Source organism: Plectropomus leopardus, chromosome 2, assembly GCF_026936395.1.
Source record: "Plectropomus leopardus strain MGB_pleo_1.0 chromosome 2, ASM2693639v1, whole genome shotgun sequence".
Taxonomy (NCBI): domain Eukaryota; kingdom Metazoa; phylum Chordata; class Actinopteri; order Perciformes; family Serranidae; genus Plectropomus; species Plectropomus leopardus.
Window position 1 is genome coordinate 29,728,737 of NC_142177.1, and position 26,904 is coordinate 29,755,640.

General features: G+C 38.5%; 1 protein-coding gene across 7 annotated transcripts in view; it reads right to left on the reverse strand.

The window, feature by feature from the left end:
- Positions 1-26,904, reverse strand: part of erc2 (ELKS/RAB6-interacting/CAST family member 2) — a 51,382-nt gene that overhangs the window by 15,178 nt on the left and 9,300 nt on the right. For 4 of the 7 annotated variants that reach the window (XM_088090329.1, XM_088090327.1, XM_088090316.1 and 1 more), the window contains exons 3-12: positions 14,841-14,864; positions 13,240-13,674; positions 12,513-12,587; positions 8,846-9,001; positions 7,783-7,950; positions 6,448-6,615; positions 5,337-5,474; positions 4,582-4,722; positions 3,369-3,509; positions 1,440-1,475 (exon numbers count right to left, since the gene is read on the reverse strand). In XM_088090329.1, the coding sequence (XP_087946455.1) occupies positions 1,440-1,475; positions 3,369-3,509; positions 4,582-4,722; positions 5,337-5,474; positions 6,448-6,615; positions 7,783-7,950; positions 8,846-9,001; positions 12,513-12,587; positions 13,240-13,674; positions 14,841-14,864 (1,482 nt within the window). The remainder of the gene's footprint in view (positions 1-1,439; positions 1,476-3,368; positions 3,510-4,581; positions 4,723-5,336; positions 5,475-6,447; positions 6,616-7,782; positions 7,951-8,845; positions 9,002-12,512; positions 12,588-13,239; positions 13,675-14,840; positions 14,865-26,904) is intronic. The other 3 variants (XM_042495993.2, XM_088090320.1, XM_088090322.1) reach the window with 2 other exon arrangements.

Genomic DNA, 26,904 nt, shown 5'->3' on the forward strand with positions numbered 1-26,904 from the left:
ACCAAAAACTTCAAATGACAAAATGAAAAAAAAAAGAGAAATCGACAAAAATGTTTTAAACCTACAGGCCTGTGGGATTTAAAAACTTTTTTTTTAATTCTGGTGATTTTGTTTTTCTGCAGTGGTCCAGGCTAAGCCCTCAATGTCTTCAAATGCAAAAAAATAACTAATTGAACTTTATTCTTACAATATGTTTTTCTTCATTGTCTTTTAAGCCCACGTGTTATTTACATTTTGTCAAATTAATTTGAATATGTCGGAATTTCTCTTATTTGCCGACCTTGAACTAATGACTAAGGAGAAATCTGGACCCAGTGGCTGGACCAGTAGGGAACTATTGGTATATTTATCTGTAGAGACTCTGCCCCCTGCCTGTATTTTCTTATTTTCTCTTTGTTTTGCTGCGTTTGCATACACAGCACTGAAAGAACGCAAATAAAGCCAAGTAAAACACCAGGCAGACAAAGATTGTTCCATAAAAAAGTGAAACTGGGCTGGCTTAGACTTCTTTTGGTGAGCAACGCAGAGTTGGCCTGTTTTCTGTTGGACGGTTAGGTGACGTTAACATTTCTACAATCACACAGAATCTTTCAGTGTATGTACATTTTGTGAGAGGGAGGGCCAAGCATGAATGTTTTGTTTACAAACTGTAACCAATAGTTCCTGCTTGATAAACCTTTAAAATAAACACAAACTTTTCCTTCTTATATACCTAAAAAACTGCCAAAAAAAAGGAAAGTTAAAAATGGCTAAGAAAATGACCTGAAAAAAGTGCTTAAGCAATAATAATAATTCTGTCAAATCTGACATTTTAAATACATAATTATGATAATTATAATTATAGTGGAATGGACACTGACATTTTCCCCTAGCTTTAAATTTTTTTCTCTAAATCTACTAATTTCTTGCAATTTTAGGGACATTTCTTGCTAAGTTGCTCTTTGCCTCTATATCATGTTTTTGAGAGAAATCAAACCCATTTGCTCAGGGTTGAAAGATTTAAATACTTATGAAAGGCATCTGAACACAGCGCAAGAAAATTGATGCTGATCCACGTTTCAAAGGGTTAAACAAAGGAATTATAGATAAACCAACTCCTGAGCCACAATTGAAATTGTTCAAAATAACTAGATATATTGGGTACTGTATAATTCCAACTGACCAAATAAAGTGAACTTTAAACGCTGTATGTGTAGCACCAGTGTCACAAACACAAACTGTTGCAGAATGAGAACGCTGCACAGGACTCTGAGTGCAATATAAAGCTCATTTTATCAGTACAGTGCGATGAGCAACATGCATCTGGGTGGCTCGGTGGGTGAAAGCAGAACCTGTGCTGGGGGGTCTGGCATGATCACCTTCTAGCATGTTTCAAAGAAGTTATCAGTGGTCCTCATGCTTTCAATATGTGCCTCAGAGAGCTAAAGAGAGGGACTTACAGGATTGTTCATGTGACTGAATAGCTGCTCAGCTTGCTATATTGCAAACGGAGGGGTTGACGATGGGAGCGGGGCGGGAGAGCAAGTGTTAGGATTCATTTGAGCCAAAGGAGAGAACAGCAGGATCAGACATGTTACAATACATGTTTGACAAAGCAGTAACATCGTCTCAGTACAGCACATGTTGTTACAGGTCAAGGGCAACACATCACGGACAAATGTGGAAAAACAGACACGGGGACAGTCTGTGGATTATGGAGGAGGCGGAGGGAGGTATTTAATGGACTGTCTGCTCTCTGCAGCGACCTAACAAAGCAGTGCAGCCCGTAACAGGAAAGAAAGCATGATGATGGCCATTATACTAATTAACTGTGTTTTATATAAGGCAGGTTCACGTTTCTGGTTCAGTCCGGATTGCAATAATATTACAAAACAGGAATTACCTTAATGAAGGATTATGGGTTTTCAGTTATTCCATTATTATGCATTTCAATTTCAAAACAGTTAAGAGGTCCATGTTGATAAGGTAAACCAGTTCTAAAAAAAACACATGGGACTAGCATAAAGTCGGCATGTCTCTAAGACATCCTTTACGTTATTTTGTGGTCAAAGATCAAGGGACCCCTGTGAAAATTCTGGTTTTCCATTGACAAAAATTTAGCCTAACTTTTGAGTGTTATTTACCCCTCTTTCTAAGAAATTAGCATGACATTGTTGGTACTGCTAGATTCCTTAGATCTTATTTTATAATGTTACCGGTATCATCACTCTTGCTTTAAAACTCAGCCCGGTACAGCCTCTAAAAGACAGGAATGACGGCCGGCAAAAAAATTACGCGCTATGTATGGACCCAGCATCGCGATTAACGTGTCAACACTGACAGATAGATATATAGATATATAGATATAGATATATACACACACATATATATGTATATATTCTATGTTTTTTATAGGGCATAAGGGCTACTTTTGGTACAGACCAAAAGCAGAGATGCTTACATGTCTTCTCTGTATTTTTGATTAGATGTATATGGATGAATTTTCCATTGCCTTTGCTGCCCTAAAATTTGAAAAAGATCTTGGAAAATCTTATAGAAATGACATCTGTTATTTTCTTTACTGGGTTGCCTGTCTGCCCTTTTTCATTTAGTTAAGACTGTCAGGTGCAAATAAAAAAAATAATCCCTTCATACTCTTTTCAGGCTACATACTGTATTGTAACTGGCTGAAAAAGCACTGACGCAGTCAGACACAGTTGGAGCTTTTAAAACAAACTCCTAAATGTTTTAAAAGCTTTGGGGAGAATTTGAAAGTAACTAAGATGTTTGCTAAGAACTTGAAAAGAGAATGTTGTAATGCATAAAGATAACGTAATACTAATGAGCATTACAGCTACAACAAAATTGCAGGGTTTTATTGTATGTATTTTTAATGAGTATAGACTTTTCTATCTTTATATGTTGTGTTATTTCTGAAACACCCATAAATATAACTTAAAAAATGTTTGTGGGATATTAATTATGAAGTCAGTGTTTATTGTAACTAATGGTAAATTAGATTAGATTAGATTATGACCATGCATTTCCCACCATAGACTGCTGTGGTATTATGTTAGGTTTACTAAACTTTGGAGCTTTTTTAGTCCTGAACTGGGACTGCAGATTTCTTTATCTTTAACTGCAACAAAAGTGTTGATAGAATGATGAGCTGTGAGTCCAAACTAAGGAAAAGGAGGGGTTAAAATGAAGAATACTCCATAACTGTTGTGTAAAAAAAATCTTGTAGAAAAAAAATTAATAATTGATGTACAATTTGTGAATTATTTACATCTAAAGATAAATAACCTAGGTTAAATGACCTGTTTCCTAAAATCAAATGCAAAACTACACATTAGTCTGATGAGTAATTATGTGAAAAGCACGCCTACCTTCTGCAACTGCGTCTCCAACTTACTACACTCCTCTTTTTTCTGCTCAATGGCAATCTCTAGTGACTTGAGCTTTGAGTCTTTCTTTAGGCCAGAGGACGCCAGGGATGAAGCATGTTCCTTTAGATCGATGAGACTGGACTGCAGGAGGACAGACAGCACAGACAGTTAGCACAGGCTCAAACCAGGAGACCCAACAGGCCAAAGTGCCTGAAGCTTCAGCAAAAAGAGGTAAAATATATGATGTACACCAGTGGTTCCTAACTGATGGGCTGCAGTCCAAAAGTGGGTCACAGGTCCATTCTGAATGGACCACATGTGACTCGTGTGAGGCTTGTAAAAAAAGTACAGACTTTGTTAAGGGCCTCATTTATCACACAAACCTGTTTTTTTTCCAGTATAGCAACTATTTTATTTCCCTGTTCTCAATATTATATGACCTATCAACCCTTTAAAACCTGGACTTATATTAGTTTGTATGTGCTGCATTCAGTCACCTCTCACAAGTATTTAAAAAATTTGAAACCTGAGCAAATTGGTTTCATTTCCTTCGAAAACATGGAAAAAAACGCAACGAGCAACTTTGGCAAGAAATGTTCCGCAAATTGCAAAAAATTAGTAAAAGAGAGAGAATCACTAGAAGCTAATCAAAAACTGCGGAAAACTGTCAAAAAAACTAAAGTTATATTATTATAATTATATATTTCAAAGTATGTCTTTACTTTTCTTTTTTTGCTTATTTTCAGGAAATTTCTTGGAACCTTTAGTTCTTGGCAATTTTTGGGTCAGTTCTTTTAAAGTTGCTCTTTGCTTTCTTCGCATGTTCTTGAAAGGAATACGGCCACTTTGTTCATGTTTCAAAGGGTTAGCATATTGTGCCTTTACAGCATTTTTACGTTTCTGATCATAAAGTTTCAAGTAACTGCAAGTAATTCTTGCACTATGTTTTATTTCATTGTGTTCTAAGCTCACATGTTGTTCACATTTTGTGAAATGAAATTGTCGTAATTTATCTTTTGTGTGGACCTCGAACTTATGACAAAGGAGAAATCACGACCTAGTGGTTGGACCAGTAGGGAACCACTGCTGTACAGTGCAGCCGAGTAGAGAAACATAAAGACGCAGCATGTTTACAATATGCAGCCAAGTGGACACACCTCATACACCCTCACACAATAAAGAAAATATCTTTGCTCCATGCATATTCACTGACCTCTTTCTCTGTTAATTCTATCTGCAGGCTGTTGACCTTCTCCTTCAGATCCTTGTTCTCCTTCTTATAGGAATCCACTTCTTCCAGACGTTCTCTGTCTTCTCTCTCCCTTTGGTCCTTTAAGCGCTCAATAATCCTCTCCTGAAACACATACATGCAAAAACAGCATTAGAAGAATTATCCCTAAAGAATGTTCTGAAGAGTCAACTTAGGAGTTTAAAAAGTCTCTACGCTAAACTGTGAGTAGAAAGACACATTTCTAAAGTGACTTGCAGCGTGTACAGTAAGAGCGCAAGAGTAAGCTTTAAGAGCAGCTTTAGAGGTAAAAGCTTTACTGTACGTTTTATGAAATGTCATAAACAGAAAGCTTAAATTTGCCAGTGTGATCAAACAAGAATGATTATTTTATCTTCTACAAAAAGGAACATTTTGAGAAATATGCTTATTAGCTTACTTGGTGAGAGTCAGATGAGAAGATTGATACCAGTCATGTACAGTACATAAGCATGAAGCAACCACCAGCAGCTGGCTTACCGTGGTTAGCATACTGCTAACACTTCTCTGTCCAAAGGAGGAAAAAATAAATAAATAAATAAAAAAATCATACTAATTGGTGTGAGCGGGACAGTCACCGACTGTATGCTCTCGTATAATGACCACCCAAAGAGGAAACATTTTTTAGTCAACCAGCTGCTCACATCCCAAACCGTGAACTCTCACTGCTTCCTCACTGATGCTACAGTGTTTTTCCATACCTTCTCTGACAGAGCTTCCTCCAGGGTGGCAAGGGCGGTGTCTGTGTTACTGGAGTCGGTCTGCAGAGACTTGACTCTGTCCTTCAGGTTCCCCAGCTGCTTGTCTTTGTCTCGCAACTGCTCCTGCAGGTTCTCAATCTGACACAAAGAGGAGGAGGAGGAAAACAGGAGGATGGGAAAAAAGCAGAGAAGCAGGGAGAAGAATTTAAAGTTGGTGTAGCTGGACTTGCAGATTACAAAAGTCTTTGAAGATTAACACCATCCACAGACAACGTCATGTTCATGGTTTGAAATGTGCTAAGGCTTTACAACCAAGCATTTCCATTTCAAGAAACACATAAGAAAAAAAGAGTTTGAGAAGTAGATTAAAGAGGAGAACAGAATATAAACCAAGCTGCCATCTGTGAGAAAATATAAATGGTGCATTAAAACTAATGTAAAACCAAAACTACTTATAGACAGTAAAATAAATGCTGTGATCTAATATACTACAGTATATGACTGACACACAACAGAGAAACCAAACTAAATAACCACATCAGGAGAAAACAAAGATTCAGAAATCATGAGAGATGAGAAAGAGAGAGAAAAGTGGATGGATGAGGGAGAGGAGGTGTGAGAGAACAAGACAGGAGAGAGATAAAGCAACGGGAATGGGTGAGAGAGGGAGTAACACTCTGAGAGTATTTATAGCACACACACACACACACACACAAGATCCAGTGGGGCAGAAATATCTTCTTGCTTGTCTTTCTATGGACACTTTCCCCCTGAGAGCAACAGAGACTCTCTCACTCTTAATGGAGAGAGTATCCACTCTGCTTTGTATTTTCACAGAGTGACTGGTTTAGTTCAGGACACAAGAGCGTGACGACACAAAGCGCTCCACTCATCGCTCATTTCAAATAACAGCTGGAGTACGCCAACACAGACCTCTGCCTACTCACCATAGTTCGATGTAACTGATAAATAATGTAACAATAACTCAGAGAGCAGTTAGCGAAAGATTTCCAACATTTACCCCCCATTGGTATTCCTACCGTTTAAATTTAAACCTCTTTTCATCCCGTCATACATCTTAAATAACGAGGTTTTCAATTCTGATCCTCACCTTCTTCTGCAGGACATTGATCTTCCGTTCTTTGACCTCCAGCATGTCCTTCATGTCCCTGATTTCTCCTGCGAGAGTGCCCTTCTCCTCTGTGAGGTCCTGCAGCTGCTTGGTTTTTTTGTTCAGGAAGGACTCTTTCTCCTCCAGACGCAGACGTAGAGCATCCACCTGAAGCCGCCAAAAACACACACTGTAGTGAGTCTACTTGAATAAAAGATCTGGAGAATGTCGAGGAATTTATTAAGATATGCCAACCAGTCTTTCAGGGACCCACATGGATAGGACTCTGTTTCATCTAATTACTACCACTGGAACTGGCTACCGCATATCTTGGTCTTGTGTTTTGTTTTGTCTTGTATGACACCTGTTTTTGTGTGTTATTAAAGGTAATGACTGTTTATAACACACTCGCCAATGAAAGTGAAAGTTAGAGCCGACCCAAGATTCACTCTAGTTTTGTGTTTTGGGTCACTATATCACAATCTGCACCTGGTCGCTCCCTTTTTATAAAGCGCTGACTTAAAATGAGCGCTGTAAAGGGGAACACACCATTAAATGTCCCATACACAGAAGATAAGAAGAAAACACAGGCAGAGGGTAGAGTCTCTGAAGAAAAATACTTCAAATAACAGTTCTAGTGGGTTCTAGAGTGAGTTCTTCTGTATGTGTGTCTGAGTCTGTACATTGTTGTTGTTTTTTTTTATATACTGCACAGTATATCTTTAAGGTAGCTCAAAGATAACGAAAAAATTGCTTCAGAATACATTAGGAACTGGGAGTATATGTAATTGTTACAGGAACCTCAATAAATAGAAATGAAAAATAAAAATCTTACATAATGTGGACTTGACTGTAGCTAAGTAAAATTGAGTTATTAGACACACACAATTTGCAGACCTAAAACCGTTATGGTGTCAGCTTTTAAGTAGTTACCCAACTTAACTTAATCTCCATGCAGCTGCAAAGGACTACCAGTGCTGAGCGAGCATTTATTAGCGTGGTGATAATCTTCAGTTTGTGCATAAAAGTAAACGTAATGCGCCCACTGTTATTTATTTCCTCGTGCAGCTATTTGATGTTTTGGATGTTTATTAGATGTGCTGTGACAGTACACTGAGCATTACATTTCTTTAGTGGTGCCCCGAGTCACAGTTAGTTTGAAATCCCAAAGTAAATAAAGTGCTGATATGACTTACAGTAATAAGCCTCAGGCTCAGGGCGAGCCTATTATTTGCTCAGTTTGGCTCAGAGTATGAAAATGTTTGTGAGGCAGTGTATTGTTAGGTTTGATTTACTATATGTGTACAAACAAGTTAAGTTTTTTTTCCCCATTACCTCTGTTTGCAAGATGGCAGCACGTTGCTCCTTGGCAGTGAGAGACTCTTTGAGCACCTCGATATGCTGTTTGCAGTCTGAGTTCTGGTTGTTGAGGGTCTCTAGTTTTGTCTGCAGAGCCAGCAGCTCCGACTCCTTCTTTGACAACTCCTGCTTCAGCTGGTCAATCTGCAGACATGTAAAATAACCATTTTACATAAGCAATGTAATGTTTCACCATTACTGTGTGTGTGTGTGTGTGTGTGAGACACAGATAAAGAGCAGAAAGCCTCTTTTTACTGAACGCCAAGCTCCAGCAGTCAGCACGGCTTTTGCACTATTTTCATCAACGCGCTCCCTCATTAAAAATGCATTTGGGACTGACTCCCCTGCATTCATCATATATTATACATCATCTCTATTCATGATTGATGAAAAGAGCTCTAAAAATAGAATAACAAAACTGTGGCTGATGTACGCCTGGTCGACTAACGAGAGGAGCGGTATGTAAACACAGAGTCAAAGCTCCGGAGAGACATATGAGAGCGCACGGACAAATACACCTGGAAACGATCACAGATTTCAGGTAGCTCGGCTGGCGTCTTTGCAGTGTAGCTCTAACAACTAAAACACAAGTTATCATGTCATCATGGAGCATGGGCAGATAGAAACACACCACATAAAGCAGGTGAAATCAGTTTATTTAAAATGAATCTATCACTCTCACTGAGCTCACTCTTTGAACATAACATAAATCACAATTATCTGTTGGCAGCAGAATAACATAGCTTGCATACATAATTAAAGAAGAAAAGTTAAGTATTTTATTATGCCACAGCATGCACTTGCTGAATTTGCCTTTTTTTGGCTATTCTTGACACTGAGCTCTTTAAAAAGCAGCAGCAGCGCCTCTCAGATAGTTGCCAACAGGACACTTTGCTGATGACACTAAATTCTAAAGCAGCTAATTTAAGAGACACGTCAGCTTTCTTTGGTATTCTCCTTTCTGCAAAGTTCTGTCCGCGAACCACTCAATCATGTCATGTTTTCACAGTATTTCGTGCACAGTGCAGACGGTATCTACCTTGGTCTTCATAAACTTAGAGTGGTTCTTGTAGACCTCCATCTGTTTGATCTCCTCCTCTCTGTCCTCTGTGTTCAGTAAGCCGTTCGCCTTCAGCATTTGGATCTCATCCTCCAGATCCCGAATGTTGCGCTCCAGAGAGGCAATTTTGGTGTCCTGCACACAAACATGCAGAGGAGACACACCTCAAATGCTGGACTGGCATGTCCACAAGTTGCATGCTGCAAAATGAACCTGAGCTAGAGGCAAGAGTCCAGAACAGACAGAAAGACTGACAAAAAAGATATAGAGGCTTAAAAAAGTGGGAGAGAGAGAGGGATGCAGCATGATAAAGAGAGACTGGAAGAAGCTCTCTGGTGTAGCTGAGAGCAACTGCAGTATCTGTCGGTGAAATCAGAAGCTTTCTACCCAGCTCTTTGCAGCGGCTCAGAGGACTAATCACCATTGGGAAATATTGAGCACACATCCAGCATGGAGAGATCAGCCAGGACCCAGAGAGAAACGTGTGGAGGGAGAGGAAGAAAAGTAATAAGCCGTAGCTTTTGCTGTAGTTGCTTGCAGATCAATGCAGAATCCAGTCTCTGGACTGCGACTGTGAGTGCAGCTTTAGCTTCACGGCTTTTTAAATAAATAATACAACGTCTTCAAGATTAGCCATGGTCCATCTCCCTCTCCAGCAGAGCATAGAGCAACCTTGTTTCTTCCTGTCTTTCTCTCTTTTTGTGTCTCTCCTTCTCTCCTCCTAGTGGCTCTGAACTTATGAACTTGTGGCCGTTAGCAGGGTCAGTCACAGCCCGCTGCAGAGGAACATGGGAAATGTATCGTAATGAGGAATGATAGACTAAACGTGAAGGATCTGAGCGGTTAATGCATGAGCGCTGCACATGTACATGCACTTCGCCCTGCCACTGCATCTCTCGTCAGTCTTCATGTTACGAGATGAACATCAATGAACTAACATCGGCGCAATAGATACAAGACAGCGTACCTTCAAAAGGAGGGAGATTTTATTCCATCCACATGTAACACTGGCACATCGACCTGGTCAGTAAATCTTGCTCTTTATCTCTCTTTCCCTGCCTCTGTGTGTCTCTCTTTCGATCTATCTCCCTGCATACTGGCCTATCGCTGTCATAAACAACCACACCTGTTTCCATGGTAGCAGCAGGCAGGCTATATACCGTGCACTGTCTCTGGTGAGTGAGGAGGAGAGGGCGGGAGGGATGTAGGGGAGACAGGGAGGGAGGATTATTCGTGCTTCAGCATCAGCATCAACACAGCAGAGGGAGAGATGCAGGGTCTTCCTGCACGGCACAGTAGGAGGAGGGGGAGAGGGAGGAGGAGGAGGAGGAGGAGGAGGAGGCGGGTCTTCCCCTCGCTCTGTACGCATATCAACAGGATCCCAGAGCACAGATGTCACATGACCGCATCGGGGGAAGGCTGGGGCCTGCACAGCGCCGATCCAGCCGAGTGAGAGGGGCTGTGTCAGCTCAGCGATGATGTCATGATTTATTTTGAGGAAGTGATGTCAGGCCTCTGCAGTGAGGCTGGTGGAGTCTACAGCGGTACAACACTTGTTGTACGGTACGGCCGCACAACAAGTGCTGATCTGAGTAGACATTTTTATATAAGCATATTTGCATGTCATATATTTGCATTTTACAGCTGCATCAGTTTTAAACAATGTAATAAGGATTTATGTAAAATGTCATTTGCTTTAGCTGAAGGCAATCACACTTGATGGTGATTTATGGGTGGGGTCCCTAAAACTGCATACTATACTCTTAAATATTTTTTTAAATATTATGAATATTTGTCCTATATTTAAATGTCCCTTAAGTTTCCCCTAAAGCTCTAAAGTTACATAAAACATGCCATACATATTTGTTCTCTTCTGTTATATCATGGGTGAATTACTCAAATCCAAGATGCCATATTTAGACCTGCACAACCAGCTTATATCCAATTGAAAATATCTAATTTCTAGTGCATCATTTGATACACATTTTGCTATAATTCAGCTTGACATATATGATGTCTTAAAGAACTTTTGAGTGAAAGTTTTAAACAAAACCCTGCAATTTTCAACATTTCTCATCTGCGCAAAATTAAGCTGAAATGATGGACCTGCTGTCTGTGATGCTGAAGAATTATTGAAATTAAACACACCATCGCTGGTCATGAAACAAGTGTGAGGCAGCTTGGCATGACCGGCTGCTGCACCTCTACAGCGAGCCACAACAGCTGTAATGTTGAACAGAAATATTGATTCTTATTGATGTTTACACAACTGCTTTGTGAGCAGACACAGTGTGTCTGTGTGTGTGTGTGTGTGTGTGTGTGTGTGTGTGTGTGAGAGAGAGAGAGAGAGACGTGTCAGTGTGTTTACTAATGACTCAGCTGCTGATGATCACAATAACAACAATAGATTCAGTGGAACACACAGCAGTGTGAGCCTCTGTTTACACATGCAGCAGTGTACATAATACAAGGCCTGGAAATGTCATGTGACATAAACATATTAACAAAACATCTGTCTTATAACATCTGGGCCCAGTTGTTCAAAAGTAATCTGATTGGATTTCAGCTATCAGATTGGATCAAATCTTAAAAATGGGTTGTTTAAAATAACAAAAAAAAGGATTTTGAAATCAGATTAGATCACAGAAAGCAGTTTGTGTTGGTCAAAACTTTTTAGTGGGATTGGAGTACCTGACCTTGATTAAAAAAAAAAAAATCTGGATTCTCCTGATTCCAGTGTGTAATAGAACTTTTAAACTGGTCCATATAATCATGTAGTATATACACAGGTATTTATATTTTGTACTGATTTGTTTAAGTGTTACTGTAATAAAGTAGATAAAGAGGACATTATGCTACCTATTAAGTCTTTCAGTACAGTACAGAAAAATAATAAACGATTTTGTCACCAAAAAGGGAAAAATATCAAAATGTGTTTCATTTGAATGTAATTTTCATTAATCACTTTATATTAATAAAAATTATGCAATCAAAAGTTCAAAATATCCATAATCCATAATTTCCATGATTTGTGTATGTATGTATGTACACTGTATGTATGTATGGATAGTTACAGATATAGCTATATAGATTAGACGAGGGGTCTCACTGTTAACAGAAATTAAAAATGGAAGGGGATGTTTGTATTTTTTATTGTAGGTTTTTTCTGTCACTTCAGATAAAATGTCTGTGTTCTTTACATAGTTAATAGCCTACTTGTTGAAATGGACCCCATTTAGATCACTGGTAATCTGGATTTGGTAATCTTGAAAAAACTGCATCTGGATCAGACTGATCTAGTCTAATGTCGCTTTGAAAAACAGGTAAGTAAGATGGATTAGCTGATTCTGGATGGCAAAACATTGGATTCCCAAATCTGGATAATTTTGATCCAGATAAAGTTTGATTAACTGGGGTTAAGATTAACTGGGCCCCTTGTTTTAGACAGACTCTCCATGATTAGTATGTTTGTTTGTATAGTCTAAATCTTCATATAAAAATTGTAGCTTGATAAAACAAACTGACAACATATTAATTATGACATGAAGTATTCATTTTAAGAATAATTACTTAAAGATTGTTTTTTTTAATAGTGACTGCTGTGTGAGCCTATGGTCAGGCTGTATAATGCGAATCAGGCTCTTACTTTCATCTCGATGATGGTCTGAAGGGCCTTGGTTTTGCTTGGATCCTGATGCAGCTGATTTCTTCTGTGCAGTTCCTTTCAAAAAAGATACAATAATATATATTATGTGGCACTAGTGCAGCAGAATCTATTGTAATCTCCACTGAACGCAGGATTACACAACTAAAATAAACCCACATCAAAAACACGCATATAAAGTTTATCTTTACACATATAGTGTTTAGTGCAAGTGCTGGGCTCTGCAGTTTTCAGGTTATACATTACATAATCAATATGCCACAATATATGCTGCATAATAGAGTATATTGATTATGAGAGACTCGGCACTGCCCTCTAGTGACACAAACTAAAAAAAACAGTTGATTTTCACTCCTGTGCAGTGAATCCAATATATTCAATATAAACTAAAACTGCTGATTAATCTGCCGACTAGCTTCTTGATAAATAAGTTACTTGTTTGGTCTATAACATGTCAGAAAATGGAGAAAAATGGTAATCAAAGCCCCAAGATGACGTTTTCAAATTTCTTGTTGCGTCCACAACCCAAAGATATTAAGATTACTGTCAAAGAGGAATAAAGAAACCAGAAGATATTCATATTTTTGAAGCCCGAATAAGAAAATTTTGACCATATTTTAAACGATAACTTCAAATTAGTGATTGACAACAACAGTTGGCAACTAATCGATTAATCATTGCAGTTCTAATATCAACACATTCAAAGTACCTCTCGCAGATGGATGTTCTCCTTCTCCTTTTGATCCAGAATGACCTCCAGGTGTCCGAGTTGGGCTTCTGCCTCAGCAATGCGCCTCGCTCTCTCCTGCTCCTCCTCCTCAGACGCCCTGCCCGGCCCCGGGGGCAGCCCTTTACTCTGCAGCATCTCCAGCAGCTTCTTGATGGACTCGTCCCTGGCACCCAGCGTCTGTTTCTGGGTCTCGATCCTCAGCTCCATCTCCTCAAGGGTTTTTCTCAGCAAGAAGAGCTCCTTGGCCTGCCTGTCGTGTTCGGCCTGCAGCCGACGGAAGTTCTCCTCCGTCAGCTCGATGGTGGTGAAGTGGTCGGAGGCGGAGCGGTTGCCGCTCTCCTGCTGCAGCAGGTGGTTCAGGTCTCGCTGTGTGCGCAGCTCATCCTGCAGAGCCTGGATGGTCATCTGGAGATGCTGAAAGAGAGACTCAACAATTATTAAAATTAATTTTAGGAATAAACACACAAAATGTTTTTCATGACAACACTACACATGAGGGTAACAACATACAAACACTCTTCTGAATTGCTGTTGCACACAGTTCTGTGTGCTATAGCAGGTCAAACAGGGGGAGCATATCGCTTACCAAACTTTAGACATCCACAAATATGTATAGCGCAAAGACAGTTTGGCTTATTTAAGGAAAAATGTGAGAGAGGAAGATTTTTTTTTCTTTATTCTGGAAGAAGAATCAAATTTGAGTCCTTTGGAATCACAGTAAGCTTTTTTTAAAAAAAAAAATAGAATAATTCTTGAAATAAATTACAGCTGTCAAACCTATTAATTTATTAATGTAGGTTGTTCTGTTTTTCGACACACGAGCAGAATTTACAAGGGTTGTTAATGTGCTAATCAAGCAGAAGACCGCCCTGCTGCTTCCCTACAGTGCAGAGGGGGTCTTTGCTGTCAGGCCTCCATACAAATATTGCTCTTTAAACCTCAGAGACTATAATGAAAAGGGGTCTGTGCGCTAATTGAGCATCATCTATGAAAAGAATGAGTGGTTATTCTTATTCTAATGTGCTGATACCATGGTCATTTGTGAATTTGTGTGTCCAGAATAAAATAAAATAAAACACACTCCGTACTGTATTTCTGTCTGTGCAGGGGTGTTGGTTCTGGGTTTAGGGCCGAGTTTCTGTCACAGATGACTCAGGCTTGGTGTTGCCTGTTAGCGTTTCCCTCCAGCAGATGCCTCTAGAGAGAGATCAGTCTATGTCCAGAAAATGGCCCAATCAGGATTTAGAGGAGAGGAAACAGATTCTAAGACTTTACAGGCAGTTTGGGGTTGTAAGGTTTGTGGTACTACAGGGGGATGGAGCACCAGACACGTTTGCATTAACACATTTGAAAAAACTAATAATTCTTTATAGTTTTACAGTGTTCATAAGGGAACATATGAGGGTTCACAGGAGAAGGGAACAGGGTGAGCTGTTGGAAATAATTCACTTTGTTCTGAGGTTTAGAGGAGAAAAGGTTGCAATGGTGCAAAGGGATTGCCAGGTGTCTGGAAAAACACGCCACACTGAAGGTGACTCTATGTTGTGCACACAACACGTGGTGCAAACATAGGGACAAACCTTGGTTCTCCTGGCATCCAGCAGCTGCAGAGCATGGGCAGAATGAACAGAAAAACAAATGTATGGTAAAAACAGAGCGTCAGAGCATGATGCAACAGAGACGGATGATCAACACAAACCGGCCAGAGATTTCAAATGAGAGACGCCCATCAGTCGGTCTGGCTGTCTGTTTATCAGCCTTAAGCACTCAATCATAATCATAACATACAGACAGAAAAAAATGACTTGTTGAGATTACCTTTCTGGAAAGAGATTTAAAAAACAGATTTTAAAATGGCTGTAATATTGGTTCAAATCAACCACAATGATTTTACATTCACGGATCTTAGATGGGTCTAATATTTATTTATATAAATAGTAGTGTTATTTATTTAAAAGTCTGGTTTGGTTTTATTCTGTCATTTACATATCCTTTATTTAACCATGTAAAAGACTCATTGAGATTTAAAATCTCTTTTCCAAGAGTGATCTGGCTAAGAGGGCAGCTTAACACATAGTTACAACAATAAATACAAACAAATACACCTATCACACAATACAAAGAGTGAGCACAACCTTTGAGTGAGTTAAAATGCAAAGCAGAACAATCAAATACATAAAAATGTGCAATTATCAATTTCAGTTAACATTAGAGTAGGAGTCACATTGACCAAGAGCTCTATTTTCTTTACTATGTAAAAGTAATTAAATTCCCCCACAGTGATCAGCTCAGACAGTTTCAGGTCCTTCTGTAAGGACGGCAAATTTAACAGCTTTTTTGTCAAGTTCTCTGTGAACCATAGGGATATTTTAAGAAGGACTTGACAATACAGAGAAAATCCAGTATCAAAATATTTTTGACCAAATATTGATATTGTGACGATACTGTAGTGTTGACTACTGGTACTGGTCACAAAATATTTACACTATGAAATTTGAATAAATAATTAGCAAATATATGACAAACAACAAAACAGCAAAACAGTGTGGTTGGGTGGTAAGTTCAGGAAATTACACACTTTATTGTGATGCAGCCTTTCAATATTATGATATCCAAAATCTAATATCTCATAATATCTCATATCACAATAGCAATATAATAATGACCTAGCCGTAATTCAAAGTGCTAGTCTAGTGGTAGTAGCAGTACAAATAATGTTGTGGTAGTTTAGCAGTGATCAGGTAATGATAAGATGAGGTATTACTAGTGTTTAAATTAATTTATTGAGGAGCTAAAACTTAAATGAAATGATAACTTGATTAATCAGTAAGATGACTGGCAGTAAATAAATCTGCCACTTATTTTACTGAACTGATTATTTCATTATTCAAGCAAAAATGGTGTACAGTGTAAAAATATGCATTTGTTGTTCCAGCCTCTCAAACATAAATATTTGCTATTTTTGCTTATGTGATTTTAAATTGAATATCTTTTGGTTCTCAATTGTTGGCCTGCCAAAAAAAGACACTTAAAGATGTCAACTTGGGCTTTGGAATACTGTGATGACAATTTTTCTGACAATTACAGACCAACAACCAATCAAGAAAATGTATGGACGGTATTAGTAAAGCATTATGAAAAAAAAATCTGTGCTTTAATCAACATGACTGAAGGATAAATACCAAAGTAAATAAATAAATAAATAAATAAATAAATATATATGTAATTTTTCCATTTTACATTCCTTGTTGACTCACTTTAAACAGAACACACAGGATACTCTAAGCACATGAAGCATGAGCTCTTCCCACCATCGGGGGGCAGTGTTTGTGTTATCAAAAGGAGCTGATCATTTTTTCTGGTAACTGCAGGCCTGCTGCCATCTTCAACAGTTTTGGTCACACTCCCTTATGTGAGTCAGTGCCATTTGGTCCGGCAACAGAAACCTGCTATTACATCTCAGACTTTACACTAAAGTAGTCTTATTCATTTACACATTGACATTGCTACTTTCATTTATATATACCTATATACTTACTATACTTATATAATTTACATTAAAAAAAAGATCTGTACACTGTCCTTTTTTTTTTTTTTTTTTTTTACTGGCAAATAAGTTCAAATACAGAGGTCTTCTTCCTCATACACATGGAATAGCCCTTAATAAAATAAAATATAAATCCTACTATGGATAGGAAATACCTTAAATTACCTCTTCTTAACCATAAATAAATACATGCAGGAATAAATAATATAGGAATGACTGCTTTTCTTTATGAGTAGTGGTTCATAAAAATTGCACAAGGGTAAAATAATTTTTTAAAAGCATGCTCTACTGAACAGTTGATTTGGCCTTCTATGGTAAAGGAATTGAAACTACACTAATGAAATTAAAATTGACTATTTGCTAAGATATAAATGAACTTCATTCACTGTTGTTAAAAGACACATTTAGTGTTATCCATTATATATACGGTGAAAAAGAAATCGTAAGTGTGATTTTTCACCAAAACCATGTTTTACCAAATTGTTGAGCTGGCCTTTTATGGTAAAAGTAGTGATGCTACGACAATAATTTACATCTTTTTAAGATGCTGTTAATACCAAATATTTAATGTTAGTCCACTATATATTTGGTGAAAGAAATTAAATCAGTGTCATTTTCATAAAGTTTTCAAAGTACTGTATTGGTAAATAGGCGTGGAAATAATGCTAGTGCTGGTAATACTACCGATTCCATGGTAACAAATTGATAAAAGTTGGTATACTAAAGTAACAGTAAATGATTGAAACTACAGTAAATGATTTGTAATTTTGTTTTTTTCCTCTGTTTTACCATTACCATGAACGACCATCTCATTTGTTCTCGGCCTATATTTAAAAAAATGATGTGGTCTGTCAAAAAATTAAACATTGATTCTTGTTATTATAGCATAGTACTCAATGTTAAACTAAAAACTGGCACCTCTTAGCCTTCACAAGTACATCAATATTAGGTAAGCAAAGTCATCCAGTGGGCCAGATTGGTTCATTTGGTCGGCCGGTTCTGGTTCGCTGGCCATATCTTTGGAGCCTTTAAGAAATGAAACCCAGCAAATATTGATTTGTTGCTACACTGCTTTTACTTAATGCATTCAATAAGGCCCAGAGCAATATTCAAACTGTTAAAACAAAACCTTTTTCTCTCTTCTCATAACTTCTCTCTCTAACCTCACCTGACACTGCTCTCTCTCCCCTCCTCATCAGTACTCCCTTTCTCTGCCCTGATCAATAACCTGCCGTCTTGGAACTAAACTGCAGGAAGCAGCCCAGTGACTCCATTTGCATAATTGCACTGTGGGTTAAAATGACTGTATGGCTGTTTCTCCCAACGTCTACGGCAGAACTGTACCAGTTCCTGGGAGTCAGTCATGACTCAGCGGATATTTGCGTTGTGGTCATCATACCTCAAGAGAAGGCTTCTCTTTCGCTGCATATCCTGAAAATGAGCTTCCAGAGGTTTCACAGAGTCAGGGAGAGATGGTGAGCTACAGTGCAACGCTCTCTAACTGACACCTGGGGCAGCCAGGGGTAACTGGCTGTCATAAATCCTTCTGTGCAGAAACACAAAATCCTTTGGAGAGCTACAATAGACAAGAAATTGGATTCAGTCATTTTCGACCAAAACCTCTCTAAAAATGCCAAAAAGCTTTATGTGCTTACATGCCAGTTAATTACACATGCAAAGGTATACTTCAGGTTAGATCTTTCACAGTGTTTGTTTTGTCACCTGGGTAAAACTGTAAATTAACAAGATTAAGGATATGTGACGGCGGATGTTACTGACATGGGTCTGCCCTGGTGAAACTACAATATTCTGAAGATAGATGACTAAAAGCACATCTTTTCTGTCATTACAAATCAAAATATTTTTGCTGTTTTTCTTTTTTATAAATATGTTTTTTTTTAAAAATATACCTGATGATTTTTTTTACTTGTCTGTTTTAATTTGTTGCCTTTGTGAAAAACATTGAAATGTGGATTCTGAAAAGTGTTCTATAAAGATTATTATTATCAATATTATTGTTATCTTAGAAACTTTGCCTTGTGCAATGGAACAATGTTGTTTGATGCGGGCTACAGCCCAGTGAAAAATATGACTTTATTTTTATGAACAGCCGAACGGTGCATTGCCTTAAATGTTGCCACTGCAAGGAATTGCAAGACAGCACAATCTCCTTTCCCCATGTAAAGGATGTGCCAGTCAATCTTATGGCAAAGGAGACCAGAGAGGAAGCACTGAAGCACCTTTCTTTAGCATTTAGAGAATTCACCCCGCTCTAATTATACCACCCACTTAGATACTTGCAGGTTGTATCACTTAGTCACAAATGTTCCCATTAACAAAAAGTACAGCTGACACATCATGATCATCATGCATTCTGTCCTAAAACTCCTGAGAAATTATCCTATAGTTGAGCCATTTCTCTTGAAACCATAAATGCATACCTCATAGAGGAGCTAAAGAAAAAAATCAGCAGTCTTTAATGATGAAAGTCACCAGGAGTCCTCTGGGTACTCTGAATGTCTGAAAGAATAGCAATCAATCCATTGGTTAAGATATCTCACTAAGAAACAAAACTGTCCAACCACCAGGTCAGCAGGCTTCATCCTCTGGGGACCATAAACATCTAGACTAAAATTCCTGGAAATTAATCTAATAGTTTTTGAGATACTTCAGTCTAAAACAAAGTGGTGAAGTAACCAACCAACTGAAACCCCTAAGCTATTTTGTACATAGATTGATACTTGAAGCTAGTGACATGCAGTTCTTTTAACAGGTGGCACAGGCACGAGCAGCTATATGTGCGCTATAGAGCATATGTATGTGTTGAGAGAGAGTGGGTGTTTGTATCTGACAGATGGACAGCTCCAAAGTGCTGAGTCGGAGCAACCTACTGCTCACTACATTCCTAATCTCTGTGTTGTATGTCGTGATGGCTGACAATATACAATTACACAGCACGCCAGCAGACGTGGCATTTATTCCTCTACAATCAGCGAAAAGAAAAGTACAGATCGTGGAGAAGACAGAAATCTGAGTAAGGACAACGTGAGTTCAGTGACACTAAATTACGAATCATGTTTTTTTAACAGTGTTTACAAGTGTTCAGCCAGTGTTCAGAGGGCCATTTAAAATATTTTATTCATATTCCTGTTTATCATCTTAGGAGTAAAAAATGTGCCTGCACAGATAGTTCTCCTCATTTAACAGAACATCCCACTCTTCTGTTAAATGACAATCCTGGATCATTGTTTAGTTTGATAAAGCCAAAGACCCCATGCATTCTTCCTTTACTTTACTGAGTGTCACTGTAAAATAAATGATAATATGAAGTATACACACACACGTCTCTAAAGGTTGCAAAATCTAACCAATAACACTTATGATAATACATTTTACTATAATAACATTATGAAAATATTGCTCAAAAAATAGGCTCTCTGCACTTTGAGTATACATATCTAGGAAAGGTATACTTTTTCTTCAAAAAAGAAGCTCTACTGCTATTACACATAAAGCCTGTTTACCACGTTACCCACATATTCATGTACTTGTGTATATATTTGTCATGACTTCATTAGGAGAGTTATTTATATACAGTTCGTTTATGCACTGCACCACACTCTCTGAGTGCAGAGCCTTCTGCTGCTTCACACAGACAGACAAGCAAAACGCTGGACGCATGCAGCGAAACTGAAACTAAATCATTATTTGTGCTAGGTCTAAAAGTTTACAAGAATCACAAAAAGGGACACACACACACACACACACACACACACACACACACACAAACACACACACATAAAATAAAGAAATGAGAAGTTTGCTGAATTGAATAATGGTTTGAATGATTGATAATTCTGTTGCCTATCTGTGTTATGGTGAGAAGCCAAATGTGACACTGAGAATAAATGGATCGCCAAATCCAAAGCGATACTACACACTGGACACTGGTTTATTTCAAGCACAGAATATGCAACCGGATGAAAGTTCATCTGTTTGCCTCTCAGTGGCTTGTTTACACATTTTGTTTTGTTGAAAGTCGATACATCTATAGTTCTGCTCCTTTAATTTTTGTAAAATTTTTAACTATTAATCAAGAATCCGATAGGATAAGATCCAATTTAAAGAAGAGGGATAGCAACCTTCTGTATACAGTATATCATCAACTGGAAGAGGACAATACTGGACAGCTGCACATGCACTGGAACATCTGTTAGGCTGTAGCATATGTTCTAAGCTCTGTGGTTTATTATGTATTAAATCTTTGGCTTCACACCGATGCAAAAATGATACACAGCCTCTCAGTAATGAAGTGAAGCTGTATAATTTCACAGGGATTTTGCATGAAAGCCAGACAGCCAGCCTGCCATTGCAGGCAATCAATAAACCATTCAAACAGATATAAAGGTGGACGTTCATCTACAGTGATGTCAACGAATTTAATGCCCTTTCAAATTACAAAACCATTCTCATTCTCAGTTTTGATTCAAAATAATGCTTGGGATACACTCTTTGGTTTAAGCAATGCTTTCTTCCTATTTGTGTGCATAAAACTACATCACAGTAGGCATCCCAAAGTGGGACAACAGAGAGTCACTTAGAGCCCTAAACCATGCGATGTAGAGAAAAAGCAGTGATCCTTCATCAGCTGCTACATGCATGTATGTGGAGTTTAATACTGCAAACATCAGGCAAGATACACTAAGCCATCAGTAACAACTATACCCATCTTGTCAGAGCACTTTTCCTTTTTTTACACCATCACTTCTTTCACTCTATCATTGCTGCATATCTTGTCTACTAGTTACAAAGATATAAATCAGATTGCTTCACTTATTCTTTTTTCTACCTATAAAATGTCAGCGAGCATAGAAAACTATCTTTGACATGTGGACACGAGGTGCCAAGGATCAAACTGCCAAACCTGAAACTAGTGGACTACCTAGAGGTGTGATTCTCTGACGGAGCTCGATTAGGCCTGACCCAACTCGCCGGGTTCAGGCCAGGCAGGACTGCAACTTCTCACTTTTCCCTCTGGCTTGAATCTGGTCAAGTTCTCACCAATTTAACATTTATTTATTTATTATTTTTAAATGAACATGTGGTGAACTGTCTTGTGCTTAAATGGCATTTTGGCTGGAGCTGTAATGGAGTGAATCAAGAGGAAAAGAGAGAGATAGAGAGAGATAGAGAGATAGAGAGAGAGATAGAGAGAGATAGAGAGAGGGAGAGCGCATATGTGAGAGAAGGATGGGAAATGGCAGTGTTTGCCTCTGCCTCCCCAGCAGTGGGAGCGATGTTTGTAACATGCAGTGGAGAGTGCTAATAATCATCTGCATGCTGCATCACCATAAATCGCCGTGCATACGTGGCGCACCAAGGGACTCGGCTTGCCGAACCTGTCATGCATGATGACAGACTAAAAGGAGGATGAGAAGAAGGAAAAGTGGTGCAAGGAAACACACCAGCCCCCAAATTTGGTGATATACCTGCATTTATGGTCTTGAAAAAATCTAGTCCTCTTTGTCTAAGAATGAGACAAGACTGAGCAAAAGTGCAGCCAATTCCAAGACAAGACCTTCAAAAAGTGGTCACAAGACCCAGACTGATTTTGAGTACTACAATACTGCAGAGTGGAATACTTCTTGAGCCACAGTCCCCCGTACAAAGAAGTAAAATTTCAGTGGAAAAGAGTGGAATTAATTGTTTTGTCCAATGCTTTTTAGAGAATACATCCTTATTATTGGATTCTCACTTGAGATGGACATTTTTGCACTGTTGACACTGCTCTGATCTAATCTAAAGCCGTGCTGTTCTGGAGAAAAAGACACCAGCAGACTGTAACATGTCTTATCCCCTTAGCTTTGTTCTTCCATCCTCCACTCCCATCTTAATCTCACCAGCCTCACTCTCTGTAAATGTTTCCCTGCTGTAAATGTTGAGAGACTCCTCATTTCTTCACCTTCTTGTCCTCTGGATGACGCAGCAGCCATCTTATGTGCTGACACTGGGGGAGGTGGTTGCCACAGGAAGAATCCATGAGCTCTTTTGACTCACATGATACTTCCTGTGTCAACTTGAGCTCATGAAATGGCTAAAAACATCAATACCTTTGCTCATCACGTATATGTGCCTGAGCAGAGCTTAATATTAACTCAACACACTGACGCAGTGTACAGTGTGTGGGGTTCACACCTGCTGCATCACCGTATACATGAATCATACGTGCAAACGACTAATTGTGACTATACCTCTCCCACACAGAACACAGACTGGCGGTGATGACTAAACCTCTGCACACATTACCAGCTGCTGCAACTACAAAGGGAAGAAACCTCTAATCACAAATGCAAACATCCCCGTACACATACACAAACATAATGTACTATATGCATCCACATGCACATTTATTGCAACACAATCAGCAGAATGTTGGCATTGTACGTTTCTGCAAACCACACCTGCACACTGTTATGTAGAAAACTTACATTTCAGTATTAATATAAATATTTAATATAATATTTTAACACATGGTTATGTTTATTTTAACAAAAAAAAAATCTCTTTTTGTGTCATTACCGAAATCTGGTGCCAATTTAGCAGTGACAATCTAAGCTGCGCATGTTCACACACTGCTCTGTAACATGTAACAATTGGTAGCTCGCAGTGGGGGAAAAAAAACAAAACATGTTATGTCTGGTTACATGGTATCCATGCACAGACAGGGCAGTGTGATATGGGAAGCTCAGCCTCCATTTTGGGGATTGCGTTGATAAGGGCTGACTGGGTGGCTGAGCAGCAGTGGTCATGACTGAGTCAGATATGGTCCGCTCTAGCTCACACACTTGCCTCCAGCAGCTCTCGTCCAGCTTCAGCACGACAAAACATTCTGCTGAATTCGACTCAAACGGATTAACGTTGTAACAGCCGGAGCTGGTTACGCAGTACATTAAAAATGCGCCTCACAAAACAGTCCTGGGCTAATCATTACCTCTAGTCATGACCATCGACTGTCTTGATTGAAGCTCTGCAGGCTACGGCTGGTATTTCACTCACAGTAGAGTCTTTGCTTTACAAAACACATGGAAGACAAACTAATGCCTGAATGGCTTTCTTCTTTTCCTAAGACATGGTAAAAAAGAATCAAATATTCCCAGATCTTATTTTTCACAAAATAAATAATCACAGCATTTGCTCAAGCTAATAGAGACCTAAGGCACCTGATGCAATTGCAAAGGGTGCAAGCCAGATGTAATGATTGGCCCGAAATTACTCCATTATTAAAGAGGCAATTTGCTCCTCACTCAGCCTCTCAAACCATCCCACCGTAAGTATACACTTACGTAAGGACGCCTCACAGCCCAGAAATCATGATAGAAAATCCCAATTATAGTAACAAGGCACATCTGCCTTTTATTAGCCGACATACTTCATTAATGAACCCAACCAGGAGGGATAAAAATATCATTCAATGCGGAGTCAGAGCGTACAATGATGGACACGACAGGCTGACTATGAAAAGAAAAAAGTCTTTTCTTTGTATCGAGCACAAAAGGCATGAAAGCCCACACTGTACAGCTTTCATATTCTGCCGGACACATTCAGCTCCTACAGAGTGTGAAGGCAGGCTAAAAATATAAACAAGGAGTCACGCTGAGTATTTAATCGTACCAAGCATAAGGAATAAGTGAAATGATGAATGGCTCGGGCGCTGTCAGTGGCAGTGCTGCTTTAGCTCAAACCGGCACATTCTCCTCCCAAATGGGTCTTGGCAATATATCAATATAATCATCATCTTCATCATCATCTTAGATATTTGATATTGCAGTATTGTAAGTATTGTCTTTTCCTGGTTTTAAAGGCTGTATTACAATAAAATTGTGTAAATTTTTTATGAATTTACTAGATTGTTATTATTTGCCTTTACTTGGGCTGCAACTAATAATCAAGTGGTAACTAATTTAATGAATAATTTCATAATTGATCATTGATCAGTTTGAGTACTTCCTCGGAAAAACAGATTCCAGCCTCTTAAATTAAAATATTTTTTGGTTTCTCTATTCTTCCATTACAGCAAACTGATATCTTTCGGTTTAGACAAAACAAGAAATTTGAGAACATCATCTTGGGCTTTGGGGAACACTGAACGACATTTTTCATCATTTTATGACTTTTTTTTGTGACCAAACACTAATCATTTAATCAGGGAAATAATCAACAGATTCAAGTTGCAGCCCTAGTCTTTAGCTGCTTAATCATTACATCAACATTACTGAGGATTATTTGTCAAAAATCTCATTGTGCAAATATTTTGTGAAAGCAAAAACAGGATTCCTGCAGCTTAAAGCAAGATAGATTTCAGACTTTTTTTATTGCCACTTTAATTAATTTTAAGCCAAATTTTCTCATCATCAAAATTGAACAACAATTTTTCTTTCCCCCCAAATGTTTAGCATGACATAAAATGTGAAACGTCTTTGGTCCAGTGAAAAAGGTAGATTATATGCATCAAATGTTGAAGGAAAAAAACAACCTTTTTTCAGTGAAACTCATGGAAGACAATTAATATATTATATTATCATAAAAGTATCTTTTGGGTTTACCAACTGAAGAGGGAAATATCTGGCACTTCTGTCTGATTTTCTTTGAGGTTTTGTGTTTTTGTGAGATTCAGCTGCTTGGATTCCCATCATGACAAATTTAGAAAGAGGAAGTTATTAAATTATTTAACAAAAAAGACATGTTACCAATTATTTTGAAATTTTACAATGCAACGTCAGAACAACGATTCATAAAATTCTTAATCCAGTGTCTGAGCATTTTTAAGAATTTAAGTAATTTTAATACCAATTAAGGCCTTATTTTTAGATTAATAAATTCAATGCCTTTTCAGATTTTTTAAGGATACGCGGGAACCCTGACCAATAGTCAACCTACAAGGTCATCGCAATAGCGATATAAAGGTATCTGGTAAAAAATATTGTGATATTTGATTTTCTACATTTCACCTAGCCTTACTCCCAAACACTGTCCCCTTTACATTTTCATGAATCATAAGGATATAAAAGAATCAAAGTGCCTCTGGCTTTGCTCTAGGGATCACCAGCAGGTAAAACTGCGAGGCAGAGCGCTCCACATCCTTCCCCTCAGCAGCATGGCACTGCTTCAGGGATGAGTGGCAAACTGCAGCCTCTTTAACCTCCAGTCAAATCAGGTAAGTCACGAATGATTCGTTTTAAATGGGAACATTGGCGCGCACAAATGCAGGCAGACATGCACAAAGACAGTCTCATTTAAGGGTCACACTCATGGTATCCTGCTGTGACCTTGAAGGGTGAACAGTGTTGAGTAATGAGTGGTCCACTGGCTGCTCAGCGTCTGACAGCATCATTCAACCAGACTGACGGAAACGCAGACAGACTGCCACGAAGACCACAACCAGCTGGCAAAATTCAGCCTTTATGTTACTCGGGTGGTCGCACAATCCGCTGCATCATGCCACAGAACTGCCTCAAAAACACCTAGCTAGTCAAGCAATACGCTGACCTCTTCCACAATCTACTCTTGTGTGTCATGCAGTTTTCCTTGCAGCTGAAATATCAAACAAAACCAAAGTTCTGTCTGTAAACAGAAACTATTATTAAATGTAAGTGCTGTAAGTAATGTTTGTTTGTTTTCATATGTTTATTATTTCCATTTATAGTATTTTCTCTTGGCTGTAAGAAAAATACACAAAGGCAATTAGGTGATTAAAAATAAGAGTTTAGTTGCTAATTTCTACATTTAGCAATCAAAAAACAGACTGTTATGTATCTGAAAATATAAAACTGAAGGCTAGATGAACAGAGGTCGGCAGTGAGAGATGATCAAAGTCAAAGTAAGTAAAGGGAAGACAGAGGAAATGGCAAGAGAGAGGGAGAGTGTTTAAGCATCCTTGACATTTGTCTCTGGGCCTTGTGCCTACTGTTGTCAAGTACTGATTTAACTGGGCCATGACTACACCCCCACACTGAAGCAAGAAAAACACCTTTTGACATCTCACACTCTTGTGCCAATCTGATAATAACCTTAGAAAAAAATAATAAAATTGTGGCTGC